This window comes from Neofelis nebulosa, chromosome 11 (assembly GCF_028018385.1).
Source record: "Neofelis nebulosa isolate mNeoNeb1 chromosome 11, mNeoNeb1.pri, whole genome shotgun sequence".
Taxonomy (NCBI): domain Eukaryota; kingdom Metazoa; phylum Chordata; class Mammalia; order Carnivora; family Felidae; genus Neofelis; species Neofelis nebulosa.
The window spans coordinates 48,340,761-48,361,145 of NC_080792.1; the positions used below are offsets into that span (position 1 = coordinate 48,340,761).

The 20,385-nt window shown below is 42.3% G+C and overlaps 1 protein-coding gene across 5 annotated transcripts in view; it reads right to left on the reverse strand.

The window, feature by feature from the left end:
• LAMA3 (laminin subunit alpha 3) overlaps positions 1 to 20,385 on the reverse strand; it is a 276,218-nt gene that overhangs the window by 226,974 nt on the left and 28,859 nt on the right. For all 5 annotated transcript variants that reach the window (XM_058692496.1, XM_058692495.1, XM_058692498.1 and 2 more), the window contains exon 2: positions 12,901 to 13,053. In XM_058692496.1, the coding sequence (XP_058548479.1) occupies positions 12,901 to 13,053 (153 nt within the window). The remainder of the gene's footprint in view (positions 1 to 12,900; positions 13,054 to 20,385) is intronic.

A 20,385-nucleotide genomic window follows, 5' to 3' on the forward strand; every position in this document is an offset into this window, starting at 1 on the left:
GGAAGAGCAAGGACCAAACTAGGGTAGCGTGGTATTGATGGAGTGGAACTGGCTCCGCCATATTAAGGAGCAAGATGTAATAATCCGATGGTAAGAAGGGCGGGAGGGGGAAACGGTGGGATGCAGAAAGGATTCAACGAGTGGTGTGCTTGTGAACTAGCTCTTGGAAGAAAAGCCCTGATTGTTATCAGTTGCCATTTCTGTAGCCTAAGTGCTCTCACTGGGTACAGAGCTGGGAAGATTCACAGAATCAGCTCACCCAACTGATTGGAGCCACCTGCAGCACACCGTGGAAGAGACTGCTTCCCTGGTTAGAAAGCTCACTTCCTCTTTGTGGGCACCAGCTAGACTACTTTCCTGGCCTACTGTGCCATTAGGTGGGTCCACGTGACTGAGTTTTAACCAACGGAATAAGAATTTCCAGAATGAGGGGCGCCTGGGTGGCTCAGTTAAGCATCCAACTCTTGGTTTGGGCTCAAGTCATGATCTCATAGTTTGTGGGATGGAGCCCAGCATCCGGCTCTGCACTGACAGCAAAGGAGCCTGCTTGGGATTCTCTCTCCTCCTCTCTCTGTCCCTCTCCTACTCTCTCTCTTTCAAAATAAATAAATAAACTTAGGAAAAGAAAGAATTTCCAGAACAAGACTATGTCACCCCCAGCCTTGCCCATAAAAACCTCCCACACATAATCTTCCACCGTCTTTTCTCATTCCCACTGGCCAGAATGGAGACAGCCTCCGGAGCAATCTTAGCAAACGAATATTGAAGATGGTGGAGACCAAACATGGAAGGAGTCTGAGTCTTTGAACCCTTGTTTCAGGGGAGCTACCTGGCCAAGATCAGTTATGCCTGAATGGTCACATGAATGAAAAATAAGCTTGCATTGTATTTAGCTACCAGAGTCAGGATTTATCTGTTTCAATCTTAAGTAACTTTAAGTAATACACAGAGTAAATGTTGATTTATTTTATGGCTTGAGGAAGTGAGTAGATTCTTCTCAACATCAACTGAAAAGAAAACTATATCAACTGGGGAGAAAAGGTACTGAAAAGTAGCCAGTATGGCCAAAGAATATTTAGTTTTAGTTCAGAAATGGCTTCCCAGGGGCGCCTGGGTGGCGCCCAGTCTGTTAAGCCTCCGACTTCAGCTCAGGTCATGATCTTGTGGTTTGTGAGTTTGAGGCCCGAGTCGGGCTCTGTGCTGACAGCTCAGAGCCTGAAGCCTGCTTCAGATTCTGTGTCTCCCTCCCTCTCTGCCCCTCTCCTGCTCATGCTCTCTCAAAAATAAATAAACATTAAAATTTTTTAAAAATAATAATTTCCCAGACACTGTTTCCTCTAACAGTGTTTAAGGAGCTTGGAATCTATTTACTTAACATATATTATCAATGCTATTTGAAAGAGTGATGCACAGAACTAAACAAAGTTGACATCTCAGGGATTGCTTGTTGCTCCGGATCCACTCAGCTTCCTTGCAGTTTTTCACATGTAAAAAGAAAATTCCATAGTGCCAGCTTCTTTGTAACATATACATTACTTAAAAGGCATTTTAAAGGGGGGCACTTGGGTGGCTCAGCCAGTAAAATGTCCGACCTCAGCTCGGGTCATGATCTCATGTTTTGTGAGTTTGAGCCCCATGTCAGGCTCTGTGCTGACGGCTCAGAACCTGGAGCCTGCTTCAGTTTCTGTGTCTCCCTCTGTCTCTGCCCCTTGCCTGCTCATGCTCTGTCTCTCTCTCTCTCTCTCTCTCTCTCTCTCTCTCTCTCTCTCAAAAAAAAAATAATAAACATTAAAAATAATTTTAAGGCACTTTAAAGGCAATTAACATTTTTAGGTTACTACATAAAGGATAAAGAATTAGCATAAAGAATAAAATTGCATCCCCAGTAGCCCAGGAGGCTTAGTTGGCCCCTTTTCTTATCCACTAACAAATTATTTGCTCCCAAAGGTTGAGTCCCATGATTTTATGTTTGTTAATAGAATATTTACAAATTACAAATTTGTTCTGAATAAGATCTAGATCGTCCAATTATGTTATTGTCTAGAACACTTAAATGATGTTGCAAAGAGACCCAAGTGTCATAAGTGGAACCAACCATCTAATTAATTGCAGAGCCGAGAGTGGTTTGCCCAGAGATTTGGTCTCACAGCAACATCCTTCCATTAGTACTATGCCCTGGGAAATCCAGACTGACCCTGAGTCATCCTGGTTTCACTCTACACTCACTCAGTATATTTATTGAACATCTACGATGTGCTGAAAACTGGGCAAGATGTTGGGAGCAGAACATCACATAGTGAACAAAAGAAAGCACAGTCCCTGTCTTTCTGAAGCTTACAGTCTAGACAATTCCTGAGGAATCTAAAAGACTGGGTCAAATCCTAGAGTCATCTACTTTCTGGATTGAACCGTATCCACCCAGGAACCCAAATGAGTCAGACTTTTAGTGACCTCATCTGCCTGGCATCCCTAGAATCGATTTAACGTCCAAAGCCCATTAGCCCAAGAAGAGCCAGAAACCAGCCCAGGCCTTCCTCCCATCGGCGTACAAACTAACAAAGGCTACAAAGAATGTCTTGGGTTTATCCACCAAATTCTCACAAAAGTTAAAGAGGACCAGGAAACAACAACCACAACAAAGACTCTACAAGGCCTTCTACATACTATATATTCACTCTTGGATGGTTGAATCCTATAGTTGCATCTGGCCCGTGGGGAGTTGACTGTCTATGTTGAGTTCATGAAAAAACAGGTAGAGTAATGACAAATTTCTCTATGACCTCTCCTTTTCTTTAAAAGTTATAATGCTGTTTCCTTTGTTATTTAACCTGAGAATGTTAGAAACATTTCCTGAATTTTCTGACTTATGACATTTTAAATAACTTTTTAATAATGTTTGCTTGTGTGGACACATGTGGGGTGTTCAGGGTCTCGGCCTAAGCCCCCTTTCTTCCTTGTCTTTGTTTGGGTCCGCTCTAAAGCCAGCTCCAGGACAAAGACTGGGTACAGGCAGTTTATTTGGGAGTTGATCTCAAGAAGCATAAATTGGGAGTGAGGGGGACACAGAAAAGGGAGAAAAGCCAGTGGCTGCTATGTCTATGGCAGATTCTTACCAGGGCCAACTGGGGCTCAATTCTGGTGGAGACACTCTGAAGAACCCTGCCTTGGAGAGGCAGAGAAATGGGGAATTTTTCTGCTGGGTTGAGGGATGTCCCTGGGGACATTAAATACTGCACTTCCCAGCTGGTCTATACACAGGCTAAGAAGCTGACCTCATTCTATTTGGCCAGATGAGATGAAAGTTTCCTATAAGTAATTGTGTTCTTATCCTATAGCCTAAAACTGATGAATACAGTATCATCAGATGAACTAGAACAGCCTCGTTAAGTGGCCCTGCCTCTAGTTAATCACAGAAACTTCATGCATTTGCCACCTTGTAAGGGGAAAACTGCCCCTAAAGACCGAGTCCTGAAGGTGATGCTTTTGTCAAACTGCATTGTCCAAGAAAAATAACAATGAAAACCACCAAACATTCCAAAAGGAGACAGAGAAAAGTGACCTCCCTCATGACAACATAAGCTGTCAAACTGACCACAGCACATCGAAATCAAATGTTGTTTCTCAGTAACTGGAAAAAAAAGTGATGTGGTAAAAATAAGTTTAGAGTCTATGTTTTATTTCCCAACTACGCATCAGAATTCACACTTCCCTCCATCTAAAGTCTATAGGTCACTATTCGGTTCTGAAATCTAACCTCTCAGAGACATTTTCATGGTTAATTCCAGCACAAAGAAGAAAACAGGGATCCCCCAACCAGGCATACAATATGAATCTTACAAGACAAAAACTAACTGAGCACAAAGAGAAAGAAACATCTTCAGCCTGACATAATTTATGCTGCTTTTCCTGTTTCTAGTAGCTTTTCTAGAGTATTCTCTGCATTTTCGTATACAGTATTTTCTAGAGGAGCAGAAGTAATCAGTCTGTTTAATAATGAGCGTCTATTGAAATTTACTTTATTAAATAAAATTTATTTAGAAACCACTGGTCCAAGAGGTTTAAAAATGAAGCAGTTAACTCATTCAAACCTCACGGCAATCCTACGAGATAAGGATGATTATTAGCTCCCTTTATAAATGAGGAAACTGTAGCACAGAGCAGTCAAGTGTATTGCTCAGGGTCACACAGCGAGTAAGCAGTGCACCAGGATGCAAACCAAGGTGAGCCAGCTCCAGAATCCACCATCAATCAACCCCCCTTCAGAAGAGCCTCCCCAGTGGGTCAGAGGCTGGGTGAACACAATCTTCATGCAGAAGGAGGCCATGGCTAATGTCTGTCAGCAGCCAGCAAGCTGCTGAATTGTTCCTATGCTGGCATATGTTCTTTAATCCAACTGTCTTAGTTAGGGATTTTTCAGTACATCAAAAGGGTGCTTTTAAAAGGTAAGTTTTTTGGGGCGCCTGGGTGGCTCAGTCATTAAAGCGTCCGACTTTGGCTCGGGTCGTGATCTCACAGTTTGCGAGTTCGAGCCCCGAGTCGGGCTCTGTGCTGACAGCTTGGAGCCTGGAGCCTGCTTCAGATTCTCTGTCTCCCTCTCTCTCTGCCCCTCCCATGCTCATGCTCTGTCTCTGTCTCTCAATAATAAATAAATGTTTAAAAATTAAAAAAAAAAAAAAAGGTAAGTTTTTTGGGCGCCTGGGTGGCTCAGTCGGTTAAGCACCTGGCTTTGGCTCAGGTCATGATCTCACCGTTTGTGAGTTCAAGTCCCACGTCAGGCTCTGTGCTGACAGTTCTGAGCCTGGAGCCTGCTTCAGATTCTGTCTCCCTCTTTCTCTGTCCCTCCCCTGCTTACTCTCTCACTCTCTCCCTCTCTCTCTCTCTCAAAAATAAATAAACATTAAAAAAATAAAATAAAAGGTAAGTTTTTAAAAATAGCTTTAGGGTAGAAAGAGTAAATCCAGCAGGCATTGGTAATGACAGGTACACATCGTTTTGATGGGTTAAAATTCCCAGTTAACTACAAAAATCTTCAGTTAAATAACTGGCCTAATTAAGGTAAATTCTGGTCATTACAGGTAAAATCTCTACTGAATTCATGGCCGAGGTGAGTCATTAGAGGGATAAGACTAATTCATAGTTGAAATTGCGCTTACAGAGTCTTTCAAACCAAGGTCTTCCTGAATTACCTAAGATGAAAATTGCCAATGAAAATACTCTTAGAAGAGGCCTAATTTAACACAACATATGGTCTGAAGAGGTGGAGAGCCCTTCTATCACCAAACTGTCACCAACTAAAATGAAGATAACACACTCCTTCCAAGAAATCTCAGTGTGTCATTCAAGGTCCAGTCTGTGGGATGCATTGACTTTTGATTGCTTTCAAGCAATGCTTTTTTTTGGATAATTTTTTTCCTTCTTTTTAACTGAAGTATAGTTAACATACAGTGTTACATCAGTTTCATGTGTACAATATAGGGATTCAACAATTCTGTACATTACTCACTACTCATTATGGTAAGTATACTCTTAATCCCCTTCACCCGTTTCATCCATCCTCCCAACTACCTTCCCTCTTGTAACCATCTGTTTGTTCTCTATAGTTAAGAATCTGGTTTTGTCTTTTTCTTTATTTGTTTTGTTTCTTAAATTCCACATATGAGTGATATCATACGGTATTTGTCTTTCTCTGACTGACTTATTTCACTTAACGTTATACTCTCTACCTAGATCCATCCATAATGTTGCAAATGCCAAGATTTCATTCATTTTTATGGCTAAATAATATTCCATTGTGTATATATACCACATCTTTATCTAATCATCTATCGATGTACACTTAGATTGCTTCCATAATTTGGTTATTGTAAATAATGCTTCGATAAACATAGGGGTGCATGTGTGTTTTCAAATTAGTGTTTTCATTCTGTGGATAAATACCCAATAGTGGCATTACTGGATCATATGGTAATTCTATTTTTAATTTTGGGGAGTATCTCCATACTGTTTTCCACAGTGGCTGCACCAGTTTGCATTCCTACCATTAGTGCGCAAGGGTTCCTGCAGCCTCACCCACCAACGAAAGCCTCTCAAGGAAAGCACCCTGCAGGTCGATGGGTCTACAGCCCCAGCAGAAGCGCTGAGAGCAGGCATCTGGTCAAGGCAGTATTTCCTAGATGAACTGTACTCTCTGTACAACTATGGCCAGCAGAAAGATTAGTTTAACATTAGTATTATTAGTACTATCATTAGTATCAGTGTTAGTGTGTATATTTCCTACTATGAATCAGTTACCAGTCTTTTCTTGGCCTGACTTTCAATAGCTCTTCCCCCATTTCTTTCTCCTCATTGTTTCAGAACTCCTCAAAGTAGGAAGGAGGCAAACCATAAGAGACTCTTAAATACTGAGAATAAACTGAGGGTTGATGGGGGGAGGGCGGAAGTGGGTGATGGGCACTGAGGAGGGCACCTTTTGGGATGAGCACTGGGTGTTGTATGGAAACCAATTTGACAATAAATTTCATTTAAAAAAAAGATTTCTGTACAAGTTTCATTTCCTTTCACATTCTCTCTCAATCTTCCTACAGTTAGGTTTTCAATCAATCCTATCATCAAAGCCACCAATGACCTCCAGATTAGCAAATCCAATGCCAAATTATCAGTCATCACCTGTCCTATGTTACTTGACGTAGTATTTGACACGGTCTATTTTTTTTCCTTGATACTCTCTTTTCATGAACTCTTCCTTGTTGTTTCATAGTTTCACTGAAGTATAATTCACATACCATTCAATTCACCCATCTAAAATATAAAGTCCAAATGTTTCTGGTATGTTCACAGGGTTGTCCAATCAATCATATTCAATTTTCATCTGTCTCCCCCAAAACAAACCATACCTCCTAGGAGTCATCTCTCAATTCCCTCCAAAACCCCCAGCCATAGGCAGCCACTAAGCTACTTGCTTATCTGTGTATTTCATACACATAGAATCATATGATGCATGGTCTTTTGTGACTGGCTTCTTTCAAGTAGAATGTTTTCAAGGTTCATCCGTGTTGTAGCATTCATCAGAAATTCATTCCTTTTTATTGTTGAATAATATTCCATTGTATGGATATGAATATTGGGTTTATTTATCCATCAATTGACTGACATTTGAATTGTTCCCACTTTTTGGCTATTACAAATAATGCTATAATAAACATTTAGAAACAAGTTTCTCTGTGTATATATGTTTTCATTTTTCTTGGGTATATAACTAGGAGTGGAATTGCTGGGTCAGATGGTAACTCTGTGTTTAACTTTTTGAGGAATTACCAAACTGTTTCCCAAAGCATCTGTGCCATTTTATTTTGCCACTAACAATGTATCAGAGTTCCAATTTCTCCAGAGCCTCATCAATACTTGCTATTATCTATCTTTTGGATTATAGCCACCTGCTGAGTGTGAAGTGGTATCTCATTATGGTTTTAACTTACATTTCCCTGATGGCTTATGATGCTGAGCATCTTTTCATGTGTTCATTGACCTTTCGTGTATCTTCTTTGGAAAATTGTTTGTTCAGATCCTTTGCCTATTTTTTCAAAACTAGGCTCTCTGTCTTTGTATTATAGAGCTGTAAGACTCCCTCATTTTTGATATATTTTCTTCACCTGGCTTTAGGACACCACACTCTCTTGGTTGTCCTCCCATCTGTCATTCCATACCAGTCTTCTGTATTGCTTACTTCTCTTTCCCAGGACTTCTTAATCTTGGAGCACCCCAGGGCTCAACCCTAGATCCTCTCCTCACTCTCATGCTCACAGGTTAACACCATCTATATGCCATCAATTTCCAAATGTCTATTTCAGCACCAGGCATCCTTGGACAGTGCACTGGGGAAGCATTCTTTGCCCTGAAGGTCAGTCTCAACCCCTACTAAGTGTTACTGGATCAGGAGAAGTTCATTCTGGCTCCACAGGCAGCAGTAATAGGAACCAAGCAGGAACCCAGGCACCAGATGAACAAAGCAGACTAGAATAGTATGCACCAATTCTGAAAAACAAATTGTCATTGAAACCACAGCCTGTAAAAACAGGCCAGATTTGATATGTAAAAAACATATCAAATCTAAACAGGGTGACCATCTGCTAAGGCAAAAGATTTAAATAGATTCAGAGTCTCCTTTTTAAAAAGATTTTATTTATTTATTTTGAGAGAGACGGAGAGAACATGAGCAGGGGAGGGAGGGAGGGAGAAAGAGAGAGAGAGAGAGAGACAGAGAGAGAGAGACAGAGAGACAGAGAGACAGAGAGAATGAATCTGAAGCAGGCTCCATGCTCAGTGCAGAGTCTGGCACAGGGCTTAATATCACGACCATGAGATTATGACCTGAGCCAAAATCAAGAGTCAGACATTTAAGTAACTGAAATGGCCAAGTGCCCCAGATTCAGAGTCTCCTAATATAATATCTAAAATGTCCAGAATACAACTGAAAATCATACCAAAACCATCATACCAAAAACCAGGGGAAAATAACAATTTGAATGAGAAAAAACAATCAACAGACCCCAAGAAGACATGAGAAAACAGATGACAGAATTACCCAACAAAAACTTCAAAGTAGCGATCATAAAAATGCTTCAGTGAGAGAGTACAAATATTCTTGAAGTAAATGAAAATACAGTAAAACCTTGGATTGCAAGCAACTTGTTCTGCAAGTGTTCCACAAGAAGAACAACATTTATAATACATTTAACTTGATAAACAAGCAATGTCTTGCAATACAAGTATTACATGATGTCACATGTCACATGATCACAAATAAGCCAATGGTTCTTGAAATTCTCTTTGATGTACACGTACTTGTGATTATGGATTACAAGCATGTTTCCAGAATGAATTATGCTCACAAACCAGGTTTTACTAAAATCTCAGCCAAGGAATAGAAGACATAAAAAAAAAAAAAACAAATGGAAATTATATGACTGAAAAAATACAATAACTAAAACTAAAAACACACTAAATGGGCTAGATAGGAGAACAAATATGAAAGAGAATGGAATCAGGGAATTTGAAGGGAGAGCAATACAATGACCTAATCTGAAAAACAAGAGAGAAAACCAACTGAAAAAATAAATGAAAAGAGCTTCAGGGACCTATGGAACAATAATAAAATATCTGACATTAATATCATCAGAATCCCAAAAAGAGAGAAGTTGAACTCATAGAAACAGAGAATAGAATGGTAGTTACCAGGGGCTGGGGGATGGGAGAAGTCAGGAGATGTTGTTCAAAGGGTACCAGTCTTAGTTCCCAGAACTAAGGAGTCTAATGTACAACATGGTATCTATAGTTAATAATATGGTATTGTATATCCGAAATTTATTAAAAGGGCAGATCTTAAGTGTTCTCAACACATGCATACACAAAAAGATAAGTATGTGAGGTGATAAATGTGTTAATCAACTTCATCATGGTAATCATTTCACAAAGTATATGGTTATTAAATCATCACATTTTACACTTTAAAACACACACAATTTTACTGGAATACCTGGGTGGTTCAGTTGGTTAACCATCTAACTCTTTATCTCAGCTCAGGTCATGATCTCACAGTCGTGAGAGCCTGCTTGGGACTTCCTCTCTCTGCCCCTCCTGTACTTGTGCGCTCTCTCTCTCTCTCTCTCTCAAAATAAACAAATAAATATTTTTAAAAAACACATAAAATTTTATTTGTCAATGATACCTCAATAAAGCTGGAAAAGGAAGGAAGGAATAAAGGTTTTTTGAAAATAGTCCAAAGATGATGAAAGGTATAAATATACAGATTCAATAAGCTAAGAGATCCCAAATATAATAAAATCTAATGAAATCCATAACAAATGTCTCTTCCAGCCCAGCCAGCTTCCCAGATTCATATCTTCCCAGATTCATATTCACACTAAGGTGTGCTTAGTCCACACCTTCACTTGAACATCCAAAGAGTATTTCAGTGTCCACATGTCCACAAAACTGTCCCTGAGTCTCCAACATCTCTGCAAACAGCAGTTCCAGTTGCTCAGACCAAAAGTCTTAGGAATCATCCCTGAATCCTCTCTTCTGTCTCCACAATCAATTCATTAGGAAAGCATGGAAGCTCTAGTATCAAAATGTATCTGGGACACAATCACTCACTTTCACTGCCACTACTGGCATCTTTCTTGTGGATTACGAGGACACTCTCCTAACTGGCTTCTACTCTTGCTCCCTGATAATCCTCAACAGAACAGCCACAGAAATCCTTTTTAAATATAAATCAGATGAGATCATTCCTCTGCTTGAAACTCTGTAATGGCTCTCGTTTCACATGAAGAGTCCAAGTCCTTATTGTGGCCTAGGGGCCCTACTTGATCTGGCCCTGTCTGTTCTCTTTCTGGCCTTTTCTCTCACCACTTCCCCCTCCCTGACTCTGCTCCAGCCACCCTGGCCTCCATGCTGTCCTGATACTTTCCAGACAAGCTCCCACCTTAGGGACTCTGCAGGGCTGTTCCCTTTGTCTGGGTGACTGATAGCTGCATGATGAATACCTTCACCTGCTTCCAGTCTTTGTTCAACAAACCCTTTCCTGAACATCCTACTTAAAACTGCAAACCACCCTTGTCCCTGGCCCTCATGGTCTTACCCCAATCTACTTTTTCACTTTTTCCATAGCTCTCATCAGCTTCTAACATATTGTACTTACTAATGTATATTTTTGTTGGCTGTCTCCCACAACTAAATGTCAGTGTGTTATATGAGGAAATGAATCTCCATCTCTTTGGTTCTTTTATGTAACACAAATACCTAGACCAGGGCCTGACATAAATATTTGTTGAAGGAACAGAATGAAATAGACAGAAGGCACCCTCTAGTCTGAAAGGGGAAAGAAGGTGCATCCGTTTTTCTATTGCTGCTTAACAAATGAACACAAATTTAGTGGCTTAAGCCAAAGCCACTTACTATCTTTCAGTTCCGTATTTCAGGAGTCCGGGCATGGCAGCTGCATTCAAAGCATTCACCAGATGCCTGGAAAGACCCACTCCCAAGTTTGCACATGTTGTTGGCAGAATCCAGTTTCTTACAGTTGTAGGATTGAGGTTCCCCCTTTTTTCCTAGCAGTTGGATGGGGCTGCTCCCAGCTTCTGGAACATTCTTAGATCCTTGCCACGTGGCCCTCTCCACAGGTAGTTTATAACATAGCAGTTTTCCCATTCAAGGTCAGCAGGAAATTTTCTCATGCTTCAAATCTCTTCATTCGGGTAGGTCCCAGTCCCTTTTAAGAGCTCCCCTCATTAGGAGAAATCCTCAAAGATCATCTCCCTTTTGATCAACTGACTTGGGACCTTAAACATATGTGCAAAATCCCTTCATTTTTGCCATATAATGCCACTTTACCACAGGAGTGACTTCCATTATAGTGCTGCCACACTCAAAAGAGAGGGGATTACACTGGCCATGTGTGCCAAGAGGAAGGCATCCTCAGGGCCATCTTACCATACCACTGGAGGAGAAGACTGAAACCAGGTTTTCTTGTGGACCAGCTGGCCAAACAAAGCCAAAAACTATGGTAGTCGATGTCCACAGAATCAAGATTTCTGGGAAATGCTATAAAAATATCTTGGGGTGCCTGGGTGGCTTGGTCGGTTAAGCGTCCGACTTCGGCTCAGGTCATGATCTCACGGTCCATGAGTTCGAGCCCCGCATCGGGCTCTGTGCTGACCACTCGGAGCCTGGAGCCTGTTTCAGATTCTGTGTCTCCCTCTCTCTCTGCCCCACCCCCACTCATGCTCTGTCTCTCTCTGTCTCAAAAATAAATAAACGTTAAAAAAAAAATTTTTTTTTTTAAATCTTAGCCACACCCGTGTTCATAGCAGCATTACTCACAATAGCCAAAAGGTGGAAGCAACTCAAGTGTCCACGGACAGATGAATGTATAAACAAATGTGCACACATACAACAGAATATTATTCAACCCTAAAAAAAGAAGGAAACTGACACATGCTACAGTACAGAGGAACCTTGGAGACATTATGCCATGTGAAATAAGCTGGTCACAAAGGACGAATACTGTAGGATTCCACTTACATAAGATACCCAGGGTCGCTAAATTCACACAGAGAGAAGGTAGAATGGTAGTTGCCAGGCGCTAGGGAAAAAGGAGAATGGGGAGCTGTTGTTTATGGGTACAGCGTGCCGGTTTTGCAAGATGAAAAAGAATTCTGGTGACTGGTTGCACAGCAATGTGAATTTAACACAACTGAACTGTACACTTAAAAAAATGTCTAAGATGGGGTGCCTGGGTGGCTCGGTTGGTTAAACGTCAGAGTTCAGCTCAGGTCATGATCTCGCAGTTCATGAGTTCGAGCCCCACGTTGGGCTCTGTGCTGACAGCTCAGAGCCTGGAGCCTGTTTCGGATTCTGTGTCTCCCTCTCTCTCTTCCCCTCCCCTGCTCGTGCTCTGTCTCTGTCTCTGTCTCTGTCTCTCTCTCTCAGAAAATGAACATTAAAAAAATGACTAAGATGGTGCATTTTATATTGTGAGAACTGTACCACAATCAAAAGTAATAACAGTCTCTCTCTGCCCCTCCCCTGCTTGTGCTCTGTCTCTGTCTCTGTCTCTCTCTCAAAAATAAATAAACATTAAAAAAAGTAATAATAATAAATATATTTGCCAATAAAACTATTTTTTACTGTTTTTAACTCTTTTGATAGACAGGTATGGGAGTCTGCACTGTGACAGACTGGATGTTAAGGGATGCAAATATTCACATAACAGTCTTCACAATGATTAATGACTTAAAACTGATGCTTATTTTTTAAATACAACTACTATTATATCAGAAATAACCACAGAAACAATGATCCAAACTAACTTTCCCCATTCCAGCTGGAAGCGTAGCTTACCTGCCCTAGATCCAAGGTGACATTGACTTTGTTGTACTGTGTGCCTGAGGAGAGAGGAGGGCTTTGCCACCAGCGCTCAGATCCATCAATTGCATTGGTGACTGGATGTGCTTTCCTGGGGTCCTCAGAATTGCAATAGTCACAGAACTGGCCCTGGGGGGAAAAAGGAAAGCTCTTTTTTTGATTTTCAAGTAATTTTTTCTTATCAATTTAGTAAAGAGGCAACTAAAACAAAGACCACTTCACACGGCTCAGAGATGTCAGCTGTTGAGATTCGTCATCATGTATTCTGCAGACAGTAGTAAGGCTTTTTCGTCTTCATTTAATCTTAAAGCATATCACCCATTTATACCTCTGTTTATCATGATTCTAGGATATATATTATACTTATCTTCCCATCTTTTACAGCTATGTTTTTCTTGTACCAGACGACACTTTAAGACGAATCTGTTGTCCCTGAGATGCAAAGATTATCTGCATGTCTCTTTATGTCCTACTCTGCAATCTCCATGTCAGGCACGAGGATACAAAGAGAACCCCCGTTTGCAGTCTCAGTGGAGGCGATAAGTACACAAACAACTGTAAGGCAAGGATACAGCAAGAGTATAATAGAATTCTGGGTCAAAGGTGATACATATTCCATGGGCTCGGAAAACAAGGTGGAAGAGGCAGAATTAAGTTGCCAGTGAGGGTAGACGTGACTTTGGTGAGTATCAGTGAACGGCAAACAGGGAAGGTGCTCCAGGTAGAGGAACCAGCACCAGCAAAGGCACAGAGGCCAGCAGGTCCAGTTTAACAACAGCGTGAGTAATCAAAGACAAGACCTGAAAGATAAATGGGAAGATAAAAGCTGGTCTGTGGATACCAAAGTGAGAAGCTGATCGTTAACTCCATAGATAAATGAGAATCCATTCTTACCTGGAGTGATATCTATTTCGTATTATCATCTTTACTGAATTCTGATTCTGCTGATATCAACTCATCTTCTTTTTTTTTTTTTTTTTTCATCTCATCTTCTTACTGAATTACTCTTTTGGGGGAGGCAAACTCTTGATTCTGTTTTGTTTTGTTTTGTTTGTGATGCAGAATTTTACAGACATTACCACCTGAAAAGCTGAATATATGGCCCTTTCTTATATACTGAATACATTTTAACTGGGTCAAAGGATCATGCTTATCCAGTGGTGAGCTTCACACACTAAACTGCTTTGTTCCCCAGTGAAATTACCTGAGAGCATAACTACCATACAGGAGGGGGATAAAGAAGTAAATTTACACCCACAGCCTTTCCAGAATGTTCTGCAACAAAATGGCAGCTCTGCCCCCTGACAAGCATCTTTAAAGTTCATTCTTTTTTAATTTTTGTAAATGTTTTTGTTTGGTTTTTGAGAAAGAGAGACAGGGCGCAAGCAGGGGAGGGGCAGAGAGAGAAGGAGACACAGAATCCAAAGCAGGCTCCAGGCTCTGAGCTGTCAGCACAGAGCCCTACGCGGGTTCAAAATCGTGAACCACAAGATCATGACCTGAGCCAAAGTCAGACGCTTAACCAACTGAGCCACCCAAGCGCCCCTAAAGTTCATTCTTAAGTGTTCAAAGATAAATTTGATCCTGGTGTGGAACAAAATGTGCTACCAAATGTTTTCATCTAGTGGGTAACTGAGGATTCTCCCATATGTGGTGATATATTTATATACAACTTTATCTTTTGATATTATGTGAAGACACTTGTGGAACTCAGAAGCAGCACCCTGGGATACGCAGCCCCATCAGTTCGTGTGGTCAGAGACCATGTGCGTCTTCCTTGTCACCACACTTCAGCCAGCACATTGCCCTGCACATCACAGAAGCCCAATACGGGAAAGATCCCTTCAGAGATTTTTTTTAAGTTTATTTCTTTATTTTAAGAGAGAGAGAATCCCATGCAGGCTCCGCACCATCAGCATAGAACCCGACACGAGACTTGAACTCAAAATCTGCGAGATCATGACCTGAGCCGAAATCAAGAATCAAGGCGCAAAACGGACTGAGCCGCCCAGGCGCTCCACCATCAGCAATTCTTAAAAATAAATGGGGGTTAGGAGCGCCTGGGTGGCTCAGTCTGTTAAGCGGCCAACTTCAGCTCAGGTCATGATCTCGCAGTTTCTGAGCTCGAGCCCCGCGTCGGGCTCTGTGCTGACAGCTCAGAGCCTGGTACCCATTTCAGATTCTGTGTCTCCCTCTCTCTCTGCCCCTCCCCTGTTCATGCTCTGTCTCTCTCTGTCTCAAAAATAAATAAACATTAAAAAAAATTTAAAAAATGAACAAATGGGGGTTCTTTCTACAAAATGTTGCTATTATAATAAAAAGTGTAATTAAAAACTATTTAAGCTAAGACATCTAAACATCTGTCAATATTTTTCCTTTCGATGGTCTTTATTTTTCCCATTCTTTCCCAGAGAGAATTTTACCAATTTAGTTATTTATAAGGGAATTAAATTATGACTCCTCAAAGTTTACAAGATTTATATACAGTTAGAAGCAAATCTCTTCCAAGGATGTGGATGCCTATGACTTCTATTTATCTCCATCTCCATAACGTAGATGTAAGGAATGGAGATTATTCTTTTTGTTTTTTCGGTGATTCTCAATTTTCAACTAATTATGTTAACAATTAAAGTGAACATTTACAGAGCACCTTTAATGCACCAGGCATCATGCAGTTCCTATTTGCACCCTAAGATTATAACTTCTATTTTACAGTTGAGGAAACACAGTGAATTACGTTAAGTAATTTCCACAAGAATCACTCAACTGGTAAAATGGTAGAAGCAAAGCTTAAGCCTAGGGCCCCAGAAATATGTGGTCCACCACCCTGTACCTCTCTTCCCCATCGAGGGGCTACAACTCTGGTTTATTAGACATTGTGGATAGTCTGTAAGATACATTCCCTCCTGTAACTGGTCTTAAAGATAGCCTTCACAATAACCTAAGAGTTCCTGTTCCAAGGCCTCTCTCATTCAGAATCATACTGTTTCTGCTGATACCCTACTCCTTCTGCTACCCCAAATCAAACTGTGACCTGTTATATTACGGATAGGAACACTGGCTCCAGAGCTTTAGCACCACTAATTGTCTGATCAAGGGCTAATTACTAAAATATGAATTTTGAGTGTGTGAACAACAAATAATTTGAATGTACGTATTCAAAACATTATAATTTCGTGAGCAAGAGAGCACTGCAGTTATCCAAGTTAGTGTCAACACTGATATTTGGTAAGCTAACTAATATAACAGATACATAAGTTAAAGATGGATTTCTGGGGTGCCTGAGTGGCTCAGTCATTTGAGCATCCAAGTCTTGATTTTGGCTCAGGTCATGACGCCAGGGTCATGGGATCAAGCCCCATGTTGGGCTCCACACTCAGGTGCTTAAGATTCTCTCTCTCCCTCTGTCCTCCTCCCCCACTTGTGCTCTCTCTCTCTCTCTAAAATAAAATATAATTAAAAATTAAAAATTATAAAAAAGATGAATTTCTAGTAGTGAACTTTGCCTAGGTGACAAAAATAAGCCAAACCCTTCTGTTTGTCTCTACATGTCTACATGTGTCATTAGTAAAACCTCTGGCGTTCTTCAGCTGCTGCTAAGGTGCTTGGTCCTTTTGAGAAAGCTGAGGCCATGTGGGGTCGGGGGGGCTCTCACTTCATCCAATGACTAGCTCCGCACCCAGCGCTCGCCCGCACCATGGCTTCTGTCTTGGAGCTTGCCTGTGTCTGCCAGGCCTTCACCCTGCACAACAATGGAGTGACAGTCCCGGAGGAGATCAGTGTCCTCACTAAAGTAGTGGGCGTGAATGTTGAACTTGTCTGGCCAGGCTTGTTTGCAAAGGCCTTGGCCAATGTCAATGTTGGGAGCCTCCTCTGCAACGTAGAGGCTGGTGGACCTGCTGGGGGTGCTGCGGGCTGGTAGCCAGGCAGGGTCAGCGGTCAGTCCAGATGTCTGCCCTCAGTCCATCTGCCATCACACCGGACTGCAGGGCACTCTTCCTGTGATGCCCCATGAGAGGTTTTTGTTGGCGGGCAGGGCAGGCGGTCAGACCAGCTGCCTGCCCCCCGTCTGCCTGCTGGGGCTGTAGCCATGCCGATCACCAGGACACTCACTCTGTGCCTCTGGCTATAAGGAACGGCCGCTGGGGATGCAGAATACTGGTGTGTGTGGTTATCTTCCCCTCTTCCCAGAGCAGGAGTCACTTTGGAGTGGCGCCGATCCCTCCTGGGGTGGTTTGCAGGGCGCGTTGGGGCAAAAGCGGCTTTGGAGGGACACATGCTAAATGGGGCAGTGGTGGATGGGGCAGGTCTGCTGGGGAATACACGGGTGCTAGCAGGATAAGTGGAGAGTACTCACACTAGTTCCCAAAACTGTCTCACTATCTACACTGGGAAGGGAGGGGGCCGAAGAGAAATGTCACCACCAGCACCCCTGTCAGAGTGGCTAGAACCAAAAAGACAAGAAATTCAAGTGTTGGCAAGGATGTGGAGAAAAAGGTACTCTTGTGTGCCGTTGGTGGGAATGCAAATTGGTGCAGTTGCTTTGGAAAACAGTATAGAGGTTCCTCAAAAAAATAAAAATAGGATTACCATATGATTCACTAATTCCACTACTGGGTATCTACCCAAAGAAAACAAAAACACTAATTTGAAAAGATATATGCATCCCTAAGTTTATAGCAGCATTATTTACAACAGCCTACGTATGGAATCAACTCAAGTGTCCATTGGTAGACGAATGGATAGAGAACAGCAGTGTGTATATACAACAGAATGTTACTCAGCCGTAAAAAAGAATGAGATCTCTGAGGTGCCTGGGTGGCTCAGTCAGTTGAGTGTCTGACTTTGGCTCAGGTCATGATCTCATGGTTTGTGAGTTCGAGCCCCACATCGGGCTCTCTGCTGTCAGCACAGAGCCTGCTTGGGATCCTCTATCCCCCTACCCCCTCTCTCTCTGCCCCTCCCTTGCTCTCTGTCTCAAAAATAAATAAATGAACATTAAAAAAAAAAAGTGAGATCTCATCATTTGCAACAGCATGGATGGACCCACAGGGTATTATGCTAAGTGAAATAAGTCAGACAGAGAAAGACAAATAGCATATGATTTCACTCATATGTGGAATTCAAGAAACAAACAAAATTTATTCAAAGAATTTCTAAAATCTAAATAAATGAAACAACTATTTTCTTGGATAGGGTAATATCAAAAACTTACAATTCCCCAAAGTTGATCTAAAAGTCGATACAAGTCCAACGAAAACTCAATAGAGATTCTCTTGGAGCACAGTAAGATAATTCTAAAATTTATATGGAAGAGTAAAAAACTAAGAAAAGCCAGGATATTGCTGAACAAAGAGAGCAGGGAGAAGGAAGCCTGCCCTTCGAGTATCAGGGCTTACTATGAAGCTGTTACAATTAAAACAGAGCAAGATGAGAGAAACGGTTCTCCAGGACAGAAAAGAGCCCAAAACAGACCGTGCATTTTTAAAACCTCAGTTTATATACAGAGGCACTACATCAGATCAGTGAGCCAATCCATATCCAATGGAAAACAATAAAATCAAATTCCTACACAAGCCACAAATGAAAATCAGCTTCAGATGAATTAAGGACTTCATGTCAAAAATAAACTTTAAAGCCAATTAGTGAAAAATACCAGAGAATATCTTTCAGAATTTGGAGGAAGGAATGATTTCTTAAACAAGATTCAAAAAACATTGACTACAAAAGAAGAGAGGGACTTGACTATGGTACTAAAATTAAGAATATTGGTTCACCTTAAAGAAGTAGAAAGAAGAGTTACAAACTGAAAGACATTCACAGTATACAAGTGGCAGACAGTCTTTCATGACAGCTGACATCAATTCCTTCTGTGTGTGTGTGTGTGAGTGTGTGTGTGGCTGCCACTTCACACATCAAGAGGTAGAGGCTATCTTCCCTGGAGATTATTCTCTCCTCTCGAATCCAGACTGACTTCATTATTTGCAGAAGCAACATTCTGGGATTTTTGAGCAAAGGCCTTCAAAGGACTAGCAGATTCTGCTTTCCTCCTCTTGCAAGCCAACCTCCAGGTAAGAAGGCCAACTACCCCCAGATCACCATGCTATGAGAAAGCCCCCACTAAGCAAATGGAGAGGACACACGGAAGACCACAGAGACATCTGACATGTTCATAAAGGCTTCTGGGACCGTCCAGTCCTGCCTAGGCAGCTACTGAATACACCTGAGCTATTCCAGGTGACACCGCATGGAGCAGAAGAACCATCTAGCTGAGCCCCGTCACCCCACAGAATAACGAGAAAAAAAATTATCGTTTTAAGCCATTAAGTTTTGGGGTGCTGTCTTACACAAGAATCAATACCTGAACCAAAAACATAAAATCAACAAAGAATTCTCATCAGAAATATACGCCAAACTTCTGCAAATCAATAAGGACAGTATAAACAGATCACTAAAAAGAAGGGCAAAAGTAGGAATAGGTATTTTACAGACAGGAAACACATACATCAGTAAGCATTCAAAGAAATGTTCACTCTCACCACCGTTAGTGATCATGGCAGACCACAGCGTAATACTGTTCAAAATGTGAGGATAAGGGGGCTTCTGGGAAGATGGCAGCGTAGGAGGACGCTGGGCTCACCGCGTCCTGCAGATCACTTAGATTCCACCCACACCTGCCTAAATAACCCAGAAAACCGCCAGAGGATTAGCAGAACGGAGTCTCCGGAGCCAAGCGCAGACGAGAGGCCCACGGAAGAGGGTAGGAAGGGCGGCGAGGCGGTGCGCGCTCCACGGACTGACGGGAGGGAGCCGGGGCAGAGGGGCGGCTCGCCGGCCAAGCAGAGCCCCCGAGTCTGGCTGGCAAAAGCGGAGGGGCCGGACGGAGTGTGTTCAGACAGCAAGAGGGACTTAACATCTGGAAGGTTACAAGTTAACAGATCTGCTCAGAGAACAGGAGGGCTGGAGGACAACGGGAGGGAGAGTTGTTGAGCCCCTGAGGACAGAGCTCAGCTTGGCGGGGAACAAAGGCACTGGCCAGCGCCATCTCCCTTGCCCATCCGCAGTGAAAATTCCAAAGGAAACCAGTTCTTGTCAGGGAACTGGCTTGCACCGGGCAAACACCCAACACTGTGCTTCTGCAGATCCATCCCTCCGGCAGGTCTGACTCCCTCCCGGTGCCACAGGGCCCCTCCCAAAGCTGATCTCTGAAGGAAAAGTGAGCTGAGCCTGCCCCTCCCACCCCTGTGCACCTTGCCGATCCACCCCAGCTAATACGCCACATCCCCAGCACCACAAGCCTGGCAGTGTGCAAGTAGCCCAGACGGGCCACCCCACCCCACAGTGAATCCCGCCCCTAGGAGAGGGAAAGAGAAGGTGCACACCAGTCTGACTGTGGACCCAGCGGTGGGCTGGGGCAGACATCAGGTCTGACTGCGGCCCCGCCCACCAATGCAAGTTATT